Source organism: Panthera leo, chromosome B1, assembly GCF_018350215.1.
Source record: "Panthera leo isolate Ple1 chromosome B1, P.leo_Ple1_pat1.1, whole genome shotgun sequence".
NCBI classification, from domain to species: domain Eukaryota; kingdom Metazoa; phylum Chordata; class Mammalia; order Carnivora; family Felidae; genus Panthera; species Panthera leo.
The window spans coordinates 116,605,216-116,629,945 of record NC_056682.1 but is presented as its reverse complement, the minus strand read 5'-3'; the positions used below and the strand labels follow the sequence as shown (position 1 = coordinate 116,629,945).

General features: G+C 34.6%; 1 protein-coding gene across 4 annotated transcripts in view; it reads left to right on the top strand.

The window, feature by feature from the left end:
• Positions 1-24,730, top strand: part of GSTCD (glutathione S-transferase C-terminal domain containing) — a 130,125-nt gene that overhangs the window by 15,357 nt on the left and 90,038 nt on the right. For 3 of the 4 annotated variants that reach the window (XM_042935768.1, XM_042935769.1, XM_042935770.1), the window contains exons 4-5: positions 4,569-4,820; positions 10,093-10,186. In XM_042935768.1, the coding sequence (XP_042791702.1) occupies positions 4,569-4,820; positions 10,093-10,186 (346 nt within the window). The remainder of the gene's footprint in view (positions 1-4,568; positions 4,821-10,092; positions 10,187-24,730) is intronic. The other variant, XM_042935771.1, reaches the window with a different exon arrangement.

Sequence of the window (24,730 nt, the reverse complement as noted above, 5' to 3'; positions counted from 1 at the left end):
TGATATTTATAATGTTTTTGATCTTATCAGGCAGGTAACTTTTTAAATAATTTCTTAGGAACAAATATAATTTTCATCTCACACATTTTTCACTAGCCACTTCCTTAAATATATCTTCTTGATTGTAATGAATGTGCTTCAGTACCTCCTGAGCTGTCTGGATATTAGCAGGGCAGCCTGGCATGTTGATTAAATGGGATAACTTGTCATGCAGAGTAAAACTTCTCAATTTCTTTTAAACATGAATTATTGTTACTTAGTCACAACTTATTTTCAAACGGAAGGAAAGATGCCGTATACATCTAACAAATAACAATAAATCATTACCAAGGAGAGGAAAGGAAAGGTGAAGAAATGAGAACATTTCTTATGTGATTAATTTATCATGACTTAAGCTCAGTTCCCTTAGCGCATAAGCTATTTCCAGGCAATTAAGAATTTTGATGAGAATTATAAACTGGCTCCCAGAGTGACATTTAGAAAGTATATTTCAAACTTTTTTTTGCTTTAATTCACAGGAAAAAATGCATTTTACAAGGTGGGAAAACATACTTATATAAATATATATCTTCTATACATTAAATATACTTCTAAGTATGATATAAAGTAACCCATCTTACCACACGCTGCTTGCTCTGATATTTTCTATTATATGTCATTTTTTTTAAGTTTTATTTAAAAAAAATTTTTTTTCAATGTATCAAGTTTATTGTCAAATTCGTTTCCATACAACACCCAGTGCTCATCCCAAAAGGTGCCCTCAATACCCATCACCCACCCTCCCCCCCTCCCACCCCCCATCAACCCTCAGTTTGTTCTCAGTTTTTAAGAGTCTCTTATGCTTTGGCTCTCTTCCACTCTAACCTCCTTTTTTTTTTTTTCCTTCCCCTCCCCCATGGGTTTCTGTTAAGTTTCTCAGGATCCACATAAGAGTGAAAACATATGGTATCTGTCTTTCTCCGTATGGCTTATTTCACTTAGCATAACACTCTCCAGTTCCATCCATGTTGCTACAAAGAGCCATATTTCATTCTTTCTCATTGCCATGTAGTACTCCATTGTGTATATAAACCACAATTTCTTTATCCATTTATATATCATTTTTAAAACTGTGTTGATGTTTCAAGTTACTCAAGGGTCATAAACAGCTGTTTGAAAAACACTAATTTAGGAAATTATTCTTTGAAGCTAATATGTAGTTTCTTGATCATTTATTCACTCAACAGAGTGACTATTATTTGCAAGGTAGTGTTTTAAGTCCTTGTTATATACAAAAAGAGTTAGACATAAGCCCTGCCCTTATAATCAATTACTTGTGCTTCTTTAAAGTCCAGTTAAAATAGACTAAAATGTATATGCATGTGAATTTTTTATTACTTTTCTGTCCTTTCTGGCTTCGGCTTTGGTACTGATTATTGCTAGATATATGTGTCAAGATTTTCTTGATTTGACCTTTTTATTTATCTATTTGTTCATAGTCACCAGTCATAATCTGTGACATTATTACTGTTTCTATGGAAACAACATTCAGTGCCTCAAAAAGAAGCAAGAACATTCTATTTTTTAAAGAAATTGAAGTTTGGTTGTGATGGTAGGGAGAAAGCATCTGGCCAAAAGAAAACAAAAAGATAATTTAAATCAGGAGGAATGATTTCACATTTTCTAATTTAAATAAAAGCCTTACTTTAAGTGTTGTGTGATAAAAATTGCCCTGTAAATGATGCTAGTTATCTTTTTACTTCTATATATTTATAATTGTAACTTTTATCTTTTTACCATTTTACTTTAGTGAAATTTCCTCCTTACTCCATCAAGTCTTTTGTAGGGAATATAGTCCTGACAGTGCTTCTTACATTATTATAAAGTAATATTGTCTTGGGTCTGTGTTACAGTTCATACATTTAGGGAAGAAGGCTTCACTTAAAAACAACAACAACAAAAAAAAAACCAAACTTTAAATCACCATTAAAATAAGAGTACAGCCTCTCCATTTCTCTCATCTCCACACTTATCCAGTGAGTGCATAATTTCCACTGAGATTCCTCAAAATACACCAGTGATTATAAACTCTATATAGACATCAAGTTATAATCATTTAAAAGTATTACATAATAAACTTTGAAGAAGTCAACACTTCAACACATTTCAATCCTTCCTCCATTGGCCACTTAAACTAACTTTCATAAGTAAGTATATATTAAGTATCTCAGGTTTTTGACTAAGCAGTGTCCTTTTACTCTCTATATTCAGAGTGTTGAGAACTTATGAAATATGATGATGGTCTGGGACAGTGGAATGTGTTCTTGCCAGTGAATTATAGAGGAAGGGGTTTCTAAGTTTGAAGGAAGTTGATTAAGGAAAAGTTTTTAGAGGGGCATAAAAATATACTACCAATGAAAGATGATAGAAACTGGAATACAAGGTACAAAATTTTACAAGATGATTTCCAATTGTAGCATTTATAGACATTTCGAATGTTGTCATGTTATTTTTATTGATTCTCTTGGAATAATCCATTCACATTTTTTGTCCTTTTTCTGCTATGTATTGGTATTTTCCATTACTTTTTTTTTTTTACTTATAGTATAGTCAGTATGTAAATATATTCTTAGTTTGTCTGTATATAATGTTTATTATTATTATTATTATTATTATTATTATTCAAGTAATTCACAAATACCTTTTGGGCCTCTTATTCTTTGTAAGACATTAGTCCTTTGTCAGTCTTATATCTTATCTAAATAGTATGTTTTGATTTTAAATGTATCTTTAAAAAAATAGACTTTCTTTCTTAGGGTAGTTCTAGGTTCACAGTAAAATAAAGCAGAAAGTACAGAAAGTTCCCAATATTCTCTGTCCCCATACACACAGTCTCCTCTACTATCAAAATCCTGCACCAGAGTCGTACATTTATTAAAACTGATGAACCTACATTAAAACATTACTATAACCCAATCCATAGTTTATAATAGGGTTCACTCTTTCGGTTGTACATTCTGTGGGTTTCGACAAATGTATGACATGCATCCGTCATTATTGTATCACATAGAATAGTTTTACTGCCCTAAAAATCTGTATTCCACCTATTCATCCTCTGTCCTAACCCCTGACCACCACTGATTTTTTTACTGTCTTCATAGTTTTACCTTTTCCAGAATGTCACATACTTCAAATTATATGGTATACAGGTTGGCTTCTTTCACTTAGTAATATGCTTTTAGTGTTCATCTGTGTCTTTTCATGGCTTGATGAGTTCATTTCTTTTTAGTACTGAATAATATTCTATTGTTTGGATGTACCACAGATTGTGTATCCATTCACCTACTGAAGAACATCTTGGTTGCTTCCAAGTTTTGGCTATAAACATCCAAGTGCAGGTTTTTACATGGACATAAGTCTTTAACTTATTTGGAGTGCAATTGCTGGATCATATGGTGAGAGTTGTTCAGCTTTGCAAGGAGTCGCCAAATTGCCTTTCTTAGTGGCTGTTCCATTTTGCATTCCCACCAGCAGCAAATGAGAGTTCCTGTTGCTCCCCATCCTTGCCATCATTTGCTTTTGTCAGGGTTTTGCCTCTTCCCCATTCTAGTAGGTGTGCAGTGGTGTCTCCTTGTTTTAATTTGCAATTCCTTAATGGTATAAATGATGTACATTTTTTCATGTACTTGTTTGCCATCTCTGTAACTTCTTTGCCATATATATAACTGCCAATTACATGACTCTCATACTTTCACCAGAGATATTTGAATGGCAAACCAGCACATGGTGCTCAACATCATCAAATCATAGGGAAATGCAAATTAAAATCACAATGAGATACTGCCGCACATCCACTAGAATAGTGAAAATAAAAGAGACTGATAATACCAATCATTGGCAAGATTTGGAGAAATTAGGATCTCCATGCATTGCTAGTGAGGATATAAAATGGCGCAGCCATCAGGGAGAAGTGTTAGGCAGTTTCGTGGAAACTTAAGCATAGTTTCCATATAACCTAGCAACGTGGCTCCTAGTATCTACTCCTAAGAAATGAAAAACATTCCCATACAAACACTGGTGCATGAGTTTGTATAGCAACATTATTTATAATTACCAAAAACGGGAAACAATGCAATGTCTATCAACTGGTAAATGGATGAACAAAATATATTATTCCACACAATGACTACTACTTATAATAAGAAGAAACAAACTACTAGTAAATGCAACTACATACATGAACCTCAAAAAATTAATGCTAAGTGAAAAAAGACACGTTTTCTGGTTCTACTTATATGAAATACTAGAAAAGGCAAATTATAGACATGGAAAGGAGATCAGTGGTTGCTTACAACTAACTGGGGAAGCAGAGATTGACTACAGGTGGTCATAATGGAAATTTCTGGTGTGATATAAGTGCTCTAATCCTGGATTGTGGTGATAGTTGCCCAACTGTATAAATTTACTAAAACTCATTGTTTGAGCTGTATGCTTAAAATGTGCGAATTTTATGGTATGTAAAGTTACCTCAATATGGCTGTTAAAAACAAAAAATATAGTGTAGTGTGTTTTGTTCTTTGTCTGCCTAGGCAATTATCTGCAAGAAACTTTCTGAAAAGCTGATAGAATTTCCACTGCTGGCTGCTTGGTACCAAAGGATTCAGGAAATGCCCAGAGTAAAAACAGCAGCTTCTCAGTGTGGGATCCAATTTCTCCATTTACCAGAGTTGCTGACCACCTTGAAGGAACAAGATGCAAACTTAAGTGAGGTCCCAGGTGTAGAGGAGCAAAATGATGCTTCATTTTTAGGAGGACCAAGACCCACTATGACCAAGTTAATGGTACTTAAAATGTTTTCATTAACATTTTCTTTGAAAAATTCCATGTGATAATGTTGCTGAGCATTCTACCCCAGATTATAATCATTTATTGACATTACTTTTGTTTTAAATTTTATTTGTAGTTGTTTTACATCACCCTTGACCAGTTAATATTTCCATGTCTTTTGCATGTAAGTGAGGTATAGTAAATTGAAGATTTTTAATAGTATGTGTCTTTGGAGCCAAGTAAGTCAGAATATATATTTTTTAAAAATATTTTTCTCAGGGTGCCTTGGTGGCTCAGTCGGTTGAGTGTCTGACTCCGGCTCAGGTCATGATCTCGCAGTCTGGTCTGTGAGTTCGAGCCCTATTTCAGGCTCTGCTGACAGCTCAGAGCCTGGAGTCTGCTTCAGAGTCTGTGTCTCCCTCTCTCTCTGCTCTTCCTCCTCTTGCACTCTGTGTCTTCTCAAAAATAAATAAACATTAAAAAAATATTTTTTTAATAAAAAAAGTATTTTTCTCAAAACTTGTTTTTTTATATTCAAGACATTGACCAAGGTCATATCACATCTGGTCAAATGTATTGTTTTAACCTGGTGTTTTTCTGTTGCAAGGTTTTGGCCTCAGTTTTTAAATTTTGACATGGTGGTTTGAAGTTAAAGAATATGAAAATGAATATATCAATTTACTTTCTAAGGTTTTGCCTACATTTAAGTTTTTAGTTCTTTGCATTTTGTTTTTACTTTTTACTTTAATAACTTTTTTAACGTTTATTTATGTATTTTGAGAGAGAGTGAGTGAGCACAAGTAGGGGAGGGGCAGGAGAGAGGGAGAGAGAGAGAAAGAGAATCCCTGGCAGGCTCTTCACTGTCAGCACAAAGCCCAACACGTGGCCCCATCTCACAGACTGTGAGATCACGGCCTGAGCTGAAATCAATCTCCAGGTGCTCAACTGACTGAGCCACCCAGGCACCCCTGTTTTAAAGCCTTTTGATAGAATAACACATATGATCTATATTTCTCTCTTTGAAGCAAAATTTGTTTCTAATAATATTAATTGTACAAGTTCTCCCCAATAGACTTTCTTTTCTCTGTCATTCTAAACAATTTACAAAAATGTTTTGCCTTTGACTTCAGCTATTTGAAGATTTATTTGAATAGAGGAAAAATCAGGAAGTAATTTGAAATGTTCATCTGAGTTGTACTGGAAAAATAGTCATTATATTTCCCCACTTGGGTTAGGAAGCATTTGAATTCTATCATTAATAAAGTTTGCTCAATTAGAAAAGAACAGGATTATATTAGTGACCCCAGCCCCTTACCTTCTCAGTTTTGTTAGCTTCATGATGAAACAATGAAATAAGATTATTTAGTTGATTTTAGAAGATATCAAGGCATGTCCAAAGTGTGATGTGTCTTGATCAGATGGCTGTACCGTGTCGGGATCTCAGGTTCACCTCCTGAGTTTCTTTAAATGATCAGCAGGAGGGGCGCCTGGGTGGCTCGGTCGGTTAAGTGTCCGACTTCGGCTCAGGTCATGATCTCGCGGTCTGTGGGTTCGAGCCCCGTGTCCGGCTCTGTGCTGACAGCTCAGAGCCTGGAGCCTGTTTTGGATTCTCTGTCTCCCTCTCTCTCTGCCCCTCCCCTGTTCACGCTCTGTCTCTCTCTGTCTCAAAAATAAATAAACGTTAAAATAAATAAATAAATAAATGATCAGCAGGAGAGTAACTTGCTTTGTATTAAAATACTAGTATTTAGGGCACCTGGGTGACTCAGTCGGTTAAGTGTCTGACTTCAGCTCAGGTCATGATCTCCAGTTCATGAGTTTGAGCCCCATATCAGGCTCACTGCTGTTAGCGTGGAGCCCAATTCACACCCTTTGTCTCCCTCTCTCTCTTCCCCTCCCCCGCTTGCACTCTTCCTCTCTCTCTCAAAAAAAATAAACATTAAAAAAAATGTTAATAAAATTAAGCAAATAATATACAAATTTTTAAAGTTTAAAAAAACCAAAAGTCTGCTTTTATTTGTTTTTTATTTTTTATTTTTTATTTATTTTTTTGGAGAGAGAGAGAGACAGAGTGCGAGCAGGGAAGGTGCAGAGAAAGAGGGAGACACAGAATCCAAAGCGGTCTGCAGGCTCTGAGCCGTCAGCATAGAGCAAACCAGAGGCTCCAACTCACAGACTGTGAGATCATGACCTGAGCTGAAGTCGGAAGCTAAATCAACTGAGCCACCCAGGCACCCCCAAAAATCTGCTTTTAATTCATAGTTACACAGAGTCTTGAATGAAAAATTGGTGATTCAGATTTTTCTACCTATGCTTTTCTAGCAACAAAATGACATTAGGAAAAACATTTGTATTTTATACGTCTTAAAAATATTTATAAACAGTGAGATATAAAGAACAAATTTAAATTCAGGAAAAGTTAACAAGCAATTGTAAAAATAAGCTGTCTTATAATAACATAAAAAATATAAAGGAATCCTGACTTTTTAATTTACAGAGAATGTGTTAGTTCAGGTTCCCTGAGCAGACTCCAAGATGGGGTTAAATGTGCAAGAGAGCTACTGAGGGAAATCTGTGAGGTAAAGTGGGGAAGGAGACAGAGGAGGCTGGGAGAGCCTTCAGTCTGGGATGCAGGTTTGACCCTTGTACATGAGTCAGGAAAGGAAGGAAGACTGGGTTAGAGAAGTTTTAGAGTTTAGTGGAGGTCTGAGAAAGTTTTGGCAAGCCAAAACTTTGGGAATCCTTGAGCCCAAATCATCTGTCAGAGAGTTCCATGTTTCTCAGGAATAGGCCTAACATAGTATCTTAACCAGTCTCACTCATTGGCTTGGGAGCAGCCCATGGGAAGACTACTATGGACCAGGTAACTTGAATTCTAGTCCTAGCTTTGTAACTAAGCTAACATTCTGATCTTCAGTATGTTATTTAACCTAAGGGCCTTAATTTCTCCATTTATAAATTAGGAGAGTGTAGTAGCTATTCTATAGGATTCTTTCTGATTTCAAATCTTATGGTTATATAAAAAATGATTGGGACATTACATCAACAATTTAAAAACGATGGCTGGGGGCTCAGTTGGTTGAGGTCTGACTCTTGATTTTGGCTCAGGTCGTGATCCCAGGATCGTGGGATCAAGTCCTGCATAAGACTCCTCACTGAGTGTGGAGCCTGCTTAAGATTCTTTCTCCCTCTCTCTCTCCCTCTCTCCCTCTCCCCCTCTCCCCTACTCTTGTGTTTTCTTTCTCTCTCTAAAATAAAAATTACAAATTTAAAAAAGAAAGTCCAGACCTGAAAATAAGTTAAAATTTCTATTTTCATTTAATTCTAACTTGATAGTATGTATTAGATACAATAAATGTTCCTTTTTAGCAGGACATTGTATTTGCTACTTACTAGTGAATTATTGACATACATTTTGAAAAATAGTAAATATTATATCAAAATAATATATGAATGTATTAATTTTATTTATACAGTAACTTTTAATTTTTGTGTAGTCACAGTATTTTGTGCCAGTTACATGAGGACAAATGAAATTGGTGCCAAGTGGTAGTATAAAATAATGAAGTATTTCTTAGGAACACTCACATCTCACTTTTTCCCTCATCTTTTTTCTTTGGTATACTCTTACCTACAAAATTTCCCTTATTCTCCAAAGGTTTTAAATTTATTTATTCTGTTAGTCCAAAAAATGTATATGTTTAGTCATTGTTTTGAATGTGGGATATATGAAAAACAAATTGGACTGCCTTCATGGGCCTTATATTCTGATAAGGAAGGTAAATAAGGAAAAAAACACAATTTAATGTGTGAACACATTAGGTAATGATAAGTGCTATAAAAAGATAATGTGGGGTAAGGGAGTGGAGGTTATGTGGGTTGGGGTCCTTTGTAGATGGAGTGGTCAGGAAGGCTTATCTGACAAGGTGAAGACGTTGAGCAAATAACCTGAATGAATTGAAGATTTGGAGGAAGTGTTCTAGGCAGAGGGTCCAGCTACTGAACAGACCCTGAGCAAATCTATAGAGACAGAAGGTAGATTAGTAGTTACCTAGGTCAAGGAGCTGGGGGGGGGGGGGGGAGGCAGGATAGAAAGTATCTACTAATAGATATGGAATTTCTTGTTGAGATGATGAAAAATTTCTAAAATTAGTATTGACTGTGAATATTATAAAAAGTATTGAATTGTATGTTATAAATGTAATGGTATATAAATGATATCTCATATAGTATTTTTGAAAAGACTCTAAGGTAAGGTTAAATTTGGTGAAATGAGGGATAACAAGTTCAGTATGGCTAGGCTAGAATAAGGGATACAGAATAGAGGTAGATGATGTCAGAGAGATGTGTTTATTTTTCTGGGAGCAGATAAGTTCTCTAGGCCTCTAGGTCTAAAGATATATCTCTACCTCAGATAAGAATCTTTATACTATTTCCTTTGGGACCAGAATTCAGCTGGTTTTCATAATGGAAAGTAATCTCATGAACTAATTGATTCAAACTAGTGATAGAGTCTCAGAAATTTTTCTTTTGAATATAATATTTCTGAAGATAAAAATACCTGAACCATGGATATCTATCCTGTGGTCCACATACCCAGAATGTGATTGCAAGGGGTCTGGGAGTCCGTATGTATGCCATGTAACTATCAGTAGATCAAGTAAGTAAATGCATAACTTTTAACTTCCTCCTCAGGGGAAGGAGCCTGAGAAGTTTTTTGTATACTGGAAAGTGGTCCTCATTTTTGAAAATGTTGGGAACCATTTGGTTACAACAGAGGAATCTTTTTTTTAGAGCATTATAAGCACTTGTAAAAGACTGGTATGGATGATGTTTTGGGGTATTATGTTGAAGTGGGTGCTTTTTGTCATGTAAATGTAACTCCTAGGTGGCAGCAACTTTCATATATGTGAAGACAGGTCTTGATGGACATATGCAGAATCAGTTTTTTATTATCTCTGTGTGGAGCGTTTTTGATAAAATTTTTATCCTCAGGTAACTTCTTTTTGACACCTAATTTATTTCTAGGTAGCTTATTCTATGTAGTTTTAGGTAATAATTTAAAAATAGCATTTTTTTTGTTATCTTAGTATAAAAAATAGGAAAGTGTGCTCTCAAAAAACAACATCATATTTTTTATGTAACTAAATATTTTGAGGAACACTTAATGGTTGTTAATATTTATGTTTCTTCTTGTCAGTATAGAAAATAGAAATTTGATCTTCTAAAACACAACAGAATTTTATTAATTCATTAATTCAGAAAGAGTCTATTTCCTATTTCTAGGAAAAAGGCATTGAAGTGATGTTTTCTCCCCACCCTTGCCCTACTTGGACCCTTGATTGGAATAGTCTTCCTGCAGCAGTGAGCCCAAAGGAAGGTGAGTTTTTTTTTTTTCTCTCCTTTAAGTTTTAATCATAATCTTTTCAGATCCATCTTCCAATTCTCTAATTTCCTTTTTGGTTTTGTCTAATATTTTGATTATACTATCCATTGGGTTTTCTTTTTTTTTTTTCTTCTAATTCTTTTTTTTAAGTACTTATTTTAATTACAATTAGTTAACATAAAGTATTATTCTAGTTTCAGGTTTGCAATATGGTAATTCAACGCTTCCTTCATCACCCTGTGCTCATCAGGACAAGTGCACTCCTTAATGCCCATCATGTGTTTAACATATGCCCCCACTCCCCTCCCCTCTGGTAATCATCAGTTCTCTATAATTAAGAGTCTGTTTGTTTTTTTTTTTTTTTTTTTAATGTTTATTTATTTTGAGAGATTGAGAGAGAGAGAGAGAGTGTACAAGCAGGGGAGGGGCAGAGAGAGAGTGTCCCAAGCAAGCTCCATGCTATTGGCACAGAGCCCCATGTGGGGCTCGAAATCATGAACTGTGAGATCATGACCTGAGCCAAAATCAAGAGTCAAACACTTAACCAACTGAGCCACTCAGGCACCCCAAGAGTCTGCTTCTTCTTTTGTCTCTCTCTCTCTCTGATTTTTTCCCTTTCCTTGTCTGTTATGTTTCTTCAATTCCACATCTGAGTAAAGTTTTCATTTTATTTATATTATAAAAATTTCACATATATACATTGTTCAGATTCAACATTTCTAACATTTCCTACATTTGCTTTATCTATTCCTTTCTCTTTCTTTTGCTGAAGTATTTTGAAGGAAATTCCAGGTAACATGCCCTACTATAGTACATACATCTAAGAAATACTGACATCTTAAATAATCACCATGTTCTTATCATACCTAATAAAAATTATCAAGAATTCCTTGATCCTTTCGTAACCAGTCCATAATCATTTTCCCCTAATTGTTTAAAGTATTGTTGGAAAAAATATTTTTATAGTTAGGGTTTTAGATAAATAATTATATCTTTCATTGCTAGAAATTATATTTGGGTTGTTATAAAAACTTTTTCTTGCTCGTGTTTTAATTTCCTCTTTTCATAACTTTTTAAGCATAGTTATTTTATATTCTGTATTTGTTATTTCTAATACTCGATGTCCATTTAGATCTAATTCTGTTTGTTTTTTTCTGTTGACTTCACTCCTGGTGTTTTATTTCCCTAATAGTTTTGTAATCTTATATTGTGAATTCGTTTTGGGAAGTTAAATCTGTGGGAATCTTGTGGGGCCTGGGTTAAGAGTAAATTTCCACACAAAGGGGGCGCCTGGGTGGCTCAGTCGGTTAAGCTTCTGACTTCAGCTCAGGTAGGGATCCCATGGTTCATAGGTTCAAGCCCCACGTCAGACTCTGTGCTGACAGCTCAGCTTCGGATTCTGTGTCTCCTTCTCTCCCTGCCCCTCCCCTGCTTGAGTTCTGTCTGTCTGTCTCTCTCTCTCTTTCTCTCTCTCTCTCTCTCTCTCTAAAAAATAAACATTTAAAAAAATTTTTTCCACATTTCTTTGGAATTTCTTGCTGATGTCAGGCAACTCATGATACTAGAACTTAAGGCCAGTTAACATTAGTTTTTTTTGTTTGTTTGTTTTTAATTTTTTTTTCAACGTTTTTTATTTATTTTTGGGACAGAGAGAGACAGAGCATGAACGGGGGAGGGGCAGAGAGAGAGGGAGACACAGAATCGGAAACAGGCTCCAGGCTCCGAGCCATCAGCCCAGAGCTTGACGCGGGGCTCGAACTCACGGACCGCGAGATCGTGACCTGGCTGAAGTCGGACGCTTAACCGACTGCGCCACCCAGGCGCCCCAACATTAGTTTTTAAACATGAGATTCCTTTAACCTTTTCATTTGGAGCTGAGGTTTAAACAGACAAGTTACCTTTAATCATCTCCCTTTGCTATTAAATACGATTTTTTTTAATGCACCTTTTCATAGGGAATGTAGCTTTTCAAGGTTTCTGCCTTCATGTAGTGATATTAGTTCCCACTTTCCACGATGTTAGGGATCCAGGACCACCCTCTCTTCTTTGTCTTGCTATTAAAGCTTAAATCCCTATTAGCAAATACCCTCCCAGCAGCTGTAATGTCTGTTCAAGATTATTACACTGCTTTTTAGTTCCTTTCCTCCTTGTTAACGCCCTGTGTATTTCCCTTTATTCTCAGAAATCCATTTAGACAGGCAAAGGATGATTGTTGAGTTTTACATACCATTTTAGGTGTTTTTAGGTGAGAGAATTTTTTTATACCTCATTGTTCTATTTCTTTAATTGTCCACTTATGTTTTAGTTTTAGACTAAGCCAAATAGAACTTTTGATTTCCAAATGCTCTTTGAAATTGTTTGTCTGCCTTTTTCATATTCTTTTCTTCTGTGATGCTTCCTAAATATCGCCTATATCTCACTAATCAATTCTATTCTGTCAGTCAAGGAGATAAGTTAGGATTTTTCCAGGATAGAATAAGATTTTGTTGGGCAGTTAAGAACTCTGGCTCGAAGATGTTTTATAGAAATTAAGTTCATTTTTTGTTCTTTGTTAAATATATGAAAAATAGTCACTAATGAATTTGTTAATGGTTTAGTTTTAAATATTTTCTGAAATTCTGAAAATTTTAAATGTTTGTTTTTATTGACCTTGGATTGTTTCATGTACTCTGGTTACAGTATAGATTTTGAACAGGCTAAAACTTTAGTAAATGAAAATCAGATTTTCACGAATATTTATATTTACTAAGAAATGAATACAGAGATTTCTAAGTGCCACATGCTTTGCTTTACCCATAATTAATTTACTATGAAGCCAAAATATTATTTTCAGTTATTAATTGAGCAATCGATTATACCTGCTACCAACTCAGAGATCTAGCATTAAGCATTCAAGTCTGGTTGTTTTACTGGTTGGAACTGCATATCTAACAGAGTTCATGGAATATATTACTCATTATATCCCTTTAATTGGATCACCTAGTTTTCATAAATATTATGACAAACAAGGAGCTGTAACAGCAGAGCTACATGATTTATTTACATTTCATTCACTGTTTCTTAAAAGGTTTATATAGTTTGTGTTAAAGTAAGGCAGAAATGTTGCATTGTAGATTTTCTGTTTTCAGTTCTGGCAATTTCAATATTGCATGGTAATAGGATCATTGTGAAATGAAATTATTATATATATGGGTGTGGAGGTCACTGTGAAAGTGTTCTCATCATTTGTGGTCTGGTATTTTTAGAAGAGATTGAATTGTAATAAGATTTTATTAGTACTAGGTTCATTTGGATGTCACAAAGGCCAACTTCTTATGTGGAATCCGCTGAATTTACATCAAGATTGTGGTACATATTATAAGAATCATTCTCTTTACTAACAAAGTCTATATTAATAATTATAAAGCGTATATAATAATTATATAGCCTATATAATTAATAATTATATAGCCTAATAATCATGATGCAGTCTAATTTGTTTCTTAAGCCTGTCTAATCTCCCAACCTCTTGTTCTTACCCATTTCTCTCCCCACATCTTACATACCATTCCCTGAACTTTTCAGTTTCCCTTATATGACCTGTATCTATTGTCTCCATGCCTTCACTTTTGTTTTTCCTTCAGTCTTAAATATTCTTCTTCCCACTTCGCATCCTATTGAAATTATACTTATTTTTTAAAGATCAACTCAAATGCTGCTTCCTCCATTAAGCCTTTTGCATGGGCTATGGAGTCAGCCTGTCTGAGTTTCATACCTGTACTTCTAACTAACTGGATAATCTATGGCCAGATTTTCAACTTCTCTGTGCTTCAATTGCCTCATCTGCAGAATGGGATAAAATAGTATTTACCTTAATGAGATTGTTGGTACATTCAATGAATGAATATATAAAGCACTTAGTACAATATATTAGAATTAGTCACTCCCTCTCAACATTCCTTACTACTTTCTTATACTTCATTTTTGGTACATATAGTATGCTTCTCTTACACTCTATTTATATGCATGTTTTCCTTCTCTAATAGACTATGAGCTCGTTGAATATAGGATGACTACTCAATATTTTTTTATTAATTTCAATTGAATTGAGACTACAGATCCCTTTTTGTTAACTTCCCAAATTCCTGCTTAAACCAGGTGGCTTTGAATCCTTTTGTCTCATTGTCTCTTAAAGGGCTAAAATAATTGAGATTATTTAGTTTGAAGGAAAGAGAACTGAAGATTTAATTTATACCATCATTATTACTGTTGTCATTATTATTATAACTACTACTGCTATTATTATATTTTACGGACTGTTTGGAAATCAGTTGTAGATTACACTACTTTACTTCTAAAAACTTAACTATCTGCTTTAAGAACAAAGACATTTTCTTACTCCTTTTCTCATAGCCATAGCACAATTATCGAAACAGGATATATAATTCAGTACATGCTATTATCTAATCCAAAGTCCAGTTGGTTGTAGTATGTGTAATTGATATGTCACTTTAAGCACCCAGGCACCCCATCACTTTAGTTCCTTTAATGTGAAGTAGTTTCCTAGCCTTTCTTTATCTTTCAACATGGACTGTTTTGAAGAGTTCAGGCCAGTTTTTTTTGTAGAACATTTCTCAAATTTGATTTGTCTAGTTTCCTCATGCTTAGATTCAGGTTCTGCATTTTGGCAGGAACACCACAGGAGTGAAGTGGTGGCCTTCTCAGTGCATCATAACAGAAAGCACATTACATCAGTGCGGGCCCAGCGATGGTAACTTTAATCACTCGGTTAAGGTGGTATCTTCCAGGTATCTCTACTGTCATGTTACCATTTTGCTCTATTGAATTAATAAGTAGTTTGTGGGGAGATGTTTGAGACTATATAATGTCCTGTTTTTAAAATTTCATTCACTAGTTTACATTCATTTGATGCTTTTCCTGTGATAGTTACAAAATGGTGCTTTTTCAGCTTTATCATCCTTCTGTATGTATTAGTTGCCACCCAACTGTAAGAACATTTTCCCATCTATCTATCATCTATGTATCTATTATCAGTATCGACTCAGGAATTCTTTTATTAAATAAGTTGTAACCCATCATGGTTGGTCTTTGGAGAGAGTTGGATCCAAGGTGGAGAAAGGAAGGAGTAAATAACCTTTGCCCCTATCAGTGATTCTTAACCAGGTTCTTACCAACCCCAGGGGACATGGCAAATAGCATGACTTGTTGTTTTGACACATGGTCTGGGATGCTTAAACTTCACCATTTCAAAGAATTGTCTCACCCTTATGCTACAGTATAAGTAGTGCTCTCCTTGGGGGAATCTAAAACATACAAGCTTGTTTTAGGGCCTCTAGGCAAGGTACATAGAAGCTTCATTGTCCTAAGCCATTGCTTTTCAAACTAGGGCATCCATCAAAATCATTTAGAAGGCTTATTAAAACAGATTGCTGGCAACTAACCCTGAGTTTCTCATACAGTTCTCAGATGGGGCCCTATAATTTGCATTTCTAAAAAGTATCTAACTAATGCTGCTTCTGCTGCTCTGGGGCCCACACTGTGAAGTAATTACTATAGATAACTGAAATAGTACATGCATTAGCTGCTTTGATTTCAACTTTTGCCACCAAAATAAGATGAACAACGAGGTCAAAGCTGTCTAAATTTTTTCTTTACAAACTAAAAATTAATTTTCTGTTTTTAGCATGCATTACATCAAATATAAGAGTTGGTACAAACCTCTGAACCATTTGGTAGCTATGAAAAGTTCTACTTTAGGCCAGGTATACTAAAATTATACTAACAAATTTAAGTGAAAGTAGATGTATCTTATTATGTAGAAATAGCTGTCTCTTTTAAGAATTTTTTCCCCAAAATATTAATCTTAGATTTACACTAGATAAAATTAGCATATTTGTTTTCTTACTTTTACAATGTAAGAATATATTCCTCCCAACATTTTTTGTTTAAATTGAATAGCTTTAGATTAATAATAGCTATTACATTTTGAACTTCTTGGCATTTAACATACTAAAAGCACACCAAGAGAATGAGATCAAAGGTTTGGTTTTTTTTTTTTTTTTTCTATTTTCTGGGAAAAAAATTTCCTAACATAAATGTTTTTCATTTTTCTAAGTTATACTTAGCTGTGAAATCCAAAACCTGACCATATTTGCCTCAGAAGCCTACAAATTTGTAACTATTTTCTCTTCTTTCAAGGGTAAGGTTCTCAACAAGCATTTTGGTGCTTTACCAAAAGTAACACAACTTTTATTTAAAGTGCAATTTAATCTGAAACTAAAAGCCACTAGAAGGTAGTATATATAAATATAGAAAGAATTTATATTAAGTAGTTAAAATATAACAAGGTTGAAAAGAACAAGTTTGTTATTTGCTTAGTAGTACTCTTTTGATTAGTGCCAAACACTAATATATAGGTGTAGAGACTGAGATAGAAAGAGATAAATCACATATGTATAAGTTACATAGTATGTATATGAATGATTTAGAGCCGACCATGTGTTAAATTCATCTCCTTTTCTAGTATAAAGTTAGAGAAGTCAGCTAGAGTAATAAAGAAGTCATTGAAGTGGGAGAGAGGTGGGTAAAATTTTACTAGGCAAATTCTTCCAATTATAATAGCATTAGACATTCCTTACATAAAAATGTTAGTCTTGGGGCAACTGGGTGGCTCCGTTGGTTGAGTGTCTGACTCTTGATTTTGGCTCAGGTCATGTTCCCAGGGCCGTGGGATCAAGCCCCATATCAGGCACTGTGCTGAGCATGGAATCTGCTAAAGATTCTCTCTCTCTCCCTCCGTCAGCCCCTCTCCCATGCTCACACACTCTCTCTCTAAAAAAAGAAAGAAAGAAAGAAAAAGAACTCTTACGCATGACACCAAAAGCATGATCCATAAAATTTTTTTTTGATAAATTGGACTTCATTAAAATTAAAAATGTTTGCTCTGCCAAAAACTCTGTTAAAAGCATAATAAAACAAACTGAAGACTAGAAGAAAATATTTGCAAACTGAAAAAATAAATCTGACACAGAACTTAGATATGGAATACATAAAGAACTCTCAAAACTTGACAGTAAAAAACAAACAAAAAATTCTTTTTTTAGGAAATTAGAAAATGGGCAAAAGAGATGAACAGACATTTTACCAAAGAGGATCTATGCAGTTGGCATATATGCATATGAGCTATCATTATACACCTCTCAGAATGACTAAAAAAAAAAAAAAAAAAGTAACAGCACCAAATGTTAAGGAGGGTGTGGAGAAACTGAATCATTCATGCATTGCCGGCTATGAATATAAAATGGTACAGCCCCTCTGGAGAATCATTTGTCGTTTTTGTTTTTTTTTTTTTTTTTTTTTTTTTACAAAACTACACATATAGTTACCACAAAACTCAACAGTTACACTGTTGGGCATTTATCCCAAAGAAATGAAACCTTATATTCATGCAAAAACCTGCATGTGAATATTCATAGCAACTTTATTCTTAATAACCCCAGACTGCAAACAATCCAAGTGTTCAGTGGGTGAATGATTAAACAAATTCTGATGAGTCTATGCATAGAAGATCACTCTGCATTAGAAAGGACTGGACTATTGATACTTGGATGGATCTCAAGAATTCATTAGTTAATGAAAAAGGCCCCTCTCAAAAAGTTACCTATACTATGTGATTGAATTTATTAAACATTCTCAAAATGATAAAACCAGGGAGATGAAGAACAGATTAATGGTTGGTAGGGAACAGAGATTGGCACAGCACAGTGCTGCTTGTAAAGGGAGTTCCCTTGTGATAAGGTGGTTACATCAATCTATATATTGGATCATATTGCATAAAACTATGCATACATTCACAAATGAATGCATATAAAAGCTGAGCAAGGTCTGTAGTTAACAGTATTGCAACAGAACAGCTTCCTAGTTTTAATTTTTTTTTTTTTTTTACATTTATTCACTTTTGAGAGACAGAGCACAAGCAGGGGAGGGTCAGAGAGAGAGGGAGACACAGAATCTGAAGCAGGCTCCAGGCTCCAAGCTGTCAGCACAGAGCCTGAAGCAGTGCTGGAACTCACAAACCGCGAGGTCATGACCTGAGCCGAAGTCGGACGCTCAACCTACTGAGCCACCCAGATGCCCCAACACCTTCCTAGTTTTAATATTATACTATAGTTATATAAGATGTCACCACTGAGGAAGTTGGGTGAAATGTTCATGGGACTCTATATACTATTTTTGCAACTTCCTGTGAATCTGTAGTTATTTTAAAATAAAAAGTTAAAAATGTAATTTAAGTAAAAATATTGGAAAAGATAAAGAAATAAAGATGATTGAAATATTTCTCAGCTCATCTTTTTCAAAAATATTTTTCAGAAAACTTCTGGAGGTCATTTATAAGGCAGATGATAGTTTGATAAAAGGCTCAAACTGCAAAACATCTTAATGTATTTCCTTTAAAAAGGAGTGCAATGCAATGCAAATATATACACATAAACATTGACTTTAACTTTGACAGTCTTGTATCACAGGTTACTATTCTCAAGCTCCCAGAGCTTTGGAGAAAGCCAAATTGTCATAGCATAATTTGAGCTTCTTTATTTCAATATTGCTCCAAAATAGTGATTAGTATGGTCTAGGAATAGCTCAAATATTAATCCTGGCTGAGTTTGCACTGGGGCTCCTGCCCTGCCACCAGAAAACTTCAAGGTTCCTTGAGGATGTCTTTGTGTCATATACGTTATAGGGATACAGATGTTACCTTCATGAGAAGTAGAGAAAGTTCTTTCATACTGAAAGCTTAGCAGTGTCCAATTTCAATTATACATTTGCATTTCAAAGTACTGAAAAATGGGACTGAGTTTTGTTTTGACTGTCAAAATGGTTGAGTGAGTAAGTTTATTTTGAACTTTAAATCAGCTCAGTCACATGTGCAAATGACACAGTTGTAAAACATTGTACTACTAACTAAAATCTCTGGAACCACTTTGTGTAAACAAGGCCTGAAAAAGAGTCACAAGATTAAATTCAAGTTTTATTGCTTCAAAGTCCTCAACCATAATAAGTACCGGGCCACTATCTACCATTGAGGCAACAATTCTTTAGCTAGGGTAACAGTGATAAAATGTGCTCATAGCTTTGGTACCTTAAATCCACATAGCATTGAGCTTGCTGGGTTTTTTATCTCTTCTTTTCTTTTTCTGTTTTTAGGAAAATACAATGCCTTTTTTTTTTTTAAGTGTACTTAACCATGGCATGTGATTAAAGAAAAAAAGTTAAAAGTCTTTTTTTCTCTTGGAACTAGATTTGCTATAATTCTTCCCAGTATTATGTTATGCTTTGTTCTATTCTTTAGGGTTAGACTTCAAGAACCCTATGTATATACCATGTTTTTAAGTATTTTGCAAGCAGAGCCTATGATGATTGATTACCAAGAAAGGTTTTAATGGCCAGTTCATCTAGGATGGATTATATAGGATCTTCTGAGAGTATTGCTTTTTGAAATAAAAGTATTTGACATGTAGTATCTCTGTGATTAAACAAATTTATCTGATTTTAATTTGATTAGGTCATATGTAGAATGTAAAAATTACTTAGAAACTTTTTTGTTGGTGTAGAAATGAACAGATTGAGAACTTATTGAACAATTGAGATTTGTGTCCATTCCTAACTCCACTAAGTCATTTATTTATTTTTTAATTTTTTTTTAAAGTTTATTCATTTTGAGAGAGACAGAGCAAAGTGGGGAAGGAGCAGAGATAGAGGAAGAGAGAGACTTCCAAGCAGGCTCCACACTGTCAGCATGGAGCCCGATGTGGGGCTCGAACTCACGAAATGTGTGATCATGACCTAAGCCGAAATCAAGAGTTGGATGCTTAACCGACTGAGCCACCCAGGCGCCCCTCCACTAAAGTCGTTTACAATGGCACTAGGCAGTTTTAAAAGTTATTGTGGTTTGTTTTTGGAATATTATAGATTCACTAATCTATAGAAACCACAGATTATCTATTTGAGGGAATATTGTTAAAACTGATTATGTTTCAGAAATTGAGTTGCTTCAAAAGGTTGAGATAGGATTTATGTGAATTTCTTATGAAAGAAATGCTTATTTCTGAAAACTAGTCCGAGGCAAGTGTTCTAATCTCTTCAGTTTGTGTTGAAATATGGTTGGAGCGGGACCACAGTAATTCAGGAAGACCTTTCTGATAAACAGATCTGGAGCATTGTACTAGTCCTGCTATGTTTCCAGCAGAACCTGAGTTCTCTTAGGACTGGAGATTTGTACCCACTTCAAGATAAGACTTTTCCTAAGAGTTTCTTCCAGGTTTTCCTTTAAGAGTTTTTCCAACGGTCACTGATAATGGGTACTGTAATGACAGGCTTTGATATTTTAGAACAAGGCATATTTGGATGAAACTTCCAGGAATGTTGCATTGATTATTAATGGACAAATTTTCAGTGAGCACCCATTTTAAGTGGAGCAAAACTTACCGTTAGTGTCATCCAGAAGCAATGAAAATAGGGAAGAATCTTTCCCATAAAACAAACATCTGCAGTATTTTGTTTCAGTGTTGAATATCATTTCTAATGAAGACAAATGAAAAAGCAACCCTGAACACTTGCAGAGTTATTTGCAGTCATACGTAAACTATATGTAACGTTGCTCTGAAAGCAATGACAACTTCTGTTTATAATTAATGCAAAACCAGCACTGTATTAATACTACTACATACATTGGCAAAAAGGTATTTCCTCATATAATTTAGTTCCTGGATTGCCTTTCCAGATTCCGTCTGAATATTTCACACTAAATAACTTAGTTTTTAAGGTTAAAAATTCTTGATATTGCTTAACTTTCAAGAATTATGTTTTAAAAAGGTTAAATGTTTATAATCACATTTAGAAGACAGAGGGAAAACTAATGATGTGGATCTTTATTTTTCTGCTGATGGAAACTAATTAGTATTATTCATTTCAGCTTTAATTGGCATTCTCTGTGCTGGTCCCAGACATTTATGATTAAAATCAGCTCAACAACACAATGAACTATTTTTTTCTGCACTTTGAACCAGCTCTTCTTACCACTGAAACCCATTCATTATTTTTATTTAATTAGGCCTAATTCACATTGGAGAGATACTTGAAGCAAGGAGATGTCCCTAATAGCTATTACAATCACAGTAGCTCATAGGCTCTGCAATAATTTAATTGCTAAAGATTGAATCATCAGAAGAATTTAAAAAAAATTATCCTTAACCATAGGACAAAAGTGTAGTCATAAACAGAAAACTGTCATTATGTAAATGGCAGAAGAGTACAGTATGAGTAACCCAGAGCATAATGTTTCTAGATGTGAATTTTATGTACTTATTTGAGGAAAATTACTAAATTAGTTTTTATGTTGAAACCAGTGATTACATTAGAAAGTTGGCTGTAAGTGCAAACTTTTGTACCTAGGAATTTTTGCATACGATTACATAGCAAATATTTTACGAAACTAGGTAAGGTCAATTCCCAGGACAACTCCTTATCTTAAAAATAAGTTACTTTATATGAAGGTTGTACTTTGACTTGTCTCTTGCAGTAAGAAAATAAAGGTATTTTTGTACACAGTGTGCACATTTAGCAAACTAGGCATGAAAAACTATTTATGGGGTTTTTTGATGGGGAAAGATTAGATAGAGCCAAGTCCTCTTGTTTATTTTAAACAACTTTATTGACTAAATACTCTCATTCCCTCGGGGACATAGTCACACTTAATTTTTTTCAACAAAACAAGGAAAGAAAAGAAAACCAAGCTGCCAAAGGCAGTATTAAAGAAAATGACTTAGAGATTTGCTTTCCAGTCATGCCTATCTGCTTTCATCAGGTCTAGATGGTTTACTGTAAAATTAGGTAACTGTTGGATTACTTGGACCATGATCTAGCCAAAAAGATGTTTTAAAATAATTTTCTTTGTTTATAAAATAAGTGCTTTTGATAAGTTTCTTTCAAGTGACCTTAAAACTCATTAAAAGTAATATTCAAATTTACACAGCTACTTTTCATTAGACATTAGATTCTGGTTTACACCCTCAATCACGCTTTTTAAAAAGTGATTGTATAAGTCAGATTCCCAGTAGGAAAAGATGGCACTTTCATATTGGGATCATTTTGGAAGAAATTTATATGTAGAGGGATTGATTACAAAGTTGTACACAGGGTATCCTGAACCATGAAAAGAAAGGGAAGAAACCCAGGGTCAGTAGCTGTAGAGCTGTTTCCACCTGTAGGCCTGGAGAGGACACAGAGGAAAGTCCCATACAGCAAGCTGCTTGGAGAGGGGCAGGAACTTTCAGGCAAAAGAAGAGGCAGCCTCAGGTGACTGTAGTGGTGACAGCCAGAGGAAAAATACACTGCCCTTGTTCTCCTTTCCCACTACCATATGTCTGATCTGCTGGGGCTTCTCATTGACCAAACCCATCTGAATGCCGGTGGGCAAGGAAGTCTGTTGATACAGCCCACTCAAGTCAACCTCCAAGGCAGAGAGCCGGTTGAATTTGGAGGGCCAAATTAAGATATCAGGCAAAGTAATTGCAAAAATTCACTAGAGACACACTAGCGATCACATTTGAGCCTCATGGGGGGATTAAGCAACATACATCATGTAACATACAATCGTGACATGTCAGTCAGCTGAGACTAGAACTCCATCTCTGCATCCACTGTGCTTCATAAGTATCCCATACTTACCTCTTACAGCATATGTACAGGTCTTGTGTGTGAAATTACACCAGTTTGTATTGTTATCTTAGCAAAATTAATAATATTGGGAATTTATTAGCTGGGGATTGGGGTTTGCCCACATTAGGAATGTTTTGGAATAGTACTTCATCTCACAAAACTTATTTCAGTCCATACTATAACTTCCTGAAAATTACTTTCAGTGACCAAACATATTATAGAAAATTGCTATTTTTTTGTGATTTTTAAGTCCTACAGATGTGGGGTACAGTGAAAAGAGGAATTATAATAACCCTCTGACTATAGGAGTCTTTGCTGAAGTGGCTTAAAATTTGGAACTTATTTGGTTAAAATTAAAAACAGTAAAACTCTTAATATATTAAGAATTTCCATTCCCAAGATGAATTCTACCCTTCATTGTTAAAATATGGTTACTGTTAACATGTTCAGCTATTTTCTTACCTTATTCTTTTCACTATTCTATTAATACCATCTGGTCATATTATACCAATTAATTTCCCACTTGTTGAATGCACTTGTGTTCTATCAGGAGTAAGGGTTGCAGATTATGGAGCATGTCTTCAAACTCTGCTCACATTCTGGAAACACTTGATCACAATGCTCACTCTGAAATCAAAGATCTTGCTCATGAACAACAATTTTTGTGCCATGTCTGACATAATGGTCTCCTTGCATTCTAGATCTCCCCTCCTTTCTCATAGAACTTGAATGGTTAGCAATTATGAACAAACTCTTAAACCAAAACAGCTATATTTATGTAGCTTACTCCTCAGGTCTTTTATATCACTGTATCAAGGAGTAGAAATGGTCAATGTCAGCTGAGTTTTTCTGCTGCATCTGTGATGATAATATTTTATTGCAAATATTGCATGTACCCAACCTACTCCACAAAGAAATACATTCCCTTGATTTTCTACTAGTGAGAGGCTCTTGTTAGGTTTGAATGCCTGTTGCATATAAAAGGTTCTAGTACCAAAAAAAAAAAAAAAAAAAAAAAAAAAGAAAGAAAAAAGAAAGAAAGAAAAAAAAAGACCATTTCAATATAAATGCAACATTTTCTCTTTATTAGAAAACAATCAACTATAATTAGTGGAAGAGTATTCTAGCTTTATAAATACTTTTAGTGAACCTTTAAACATTTCTGTTCATCCTTTCCTTTTTACCAGGCAGTGTGACAGCACGTGCCATTTGTTGTCCAAATATAGTAAAGAATTCAGCTATTTCATACAGGTATAGTGTTTGCTTTTAGAAAATTAACTTAAGAATTTTGAAGCATAATACAACCATCTGCTAATAGAGCTGGTAATTTTTAATGATTCCATAATATTTCACCTAGTATTGAATGTATTTTGCTTACTTATCTGCTATTGAGTATAAAGTTGCTCACCACTATCACACTACAAATAGCACAACAATGAAAAACATCCTGCGCATAGCTTTTCCTATTCTTTGAATTTTTTCCCAGAAGTGAGTTGACAGAATGAAAGTGTGTGAACAGTTTTGTTACTTAATGATACATATTGTTAATTATTTTCTAAAAGGGCTTTAATTTATGTTGCCATCAGCAATGTTCAGGAGCCCCTGCTTCACTCCCACCTTCCCAGGCATTAGTTTGTCACCTTTTTTTTTTTTTTTTTTTGTAATTTTTACAGGCTAATAGGGACAACTTGTTTCATTTTGTTACAAAACTTGTTCATTTGTCAAACTTGTTCATTTGTTATTTTCTCATAAGATGGTTGGATATTTGTATTTATTTCTCTTAATACCTGCTTCTTGTCAATCTGAATGAGTTCTTTAATA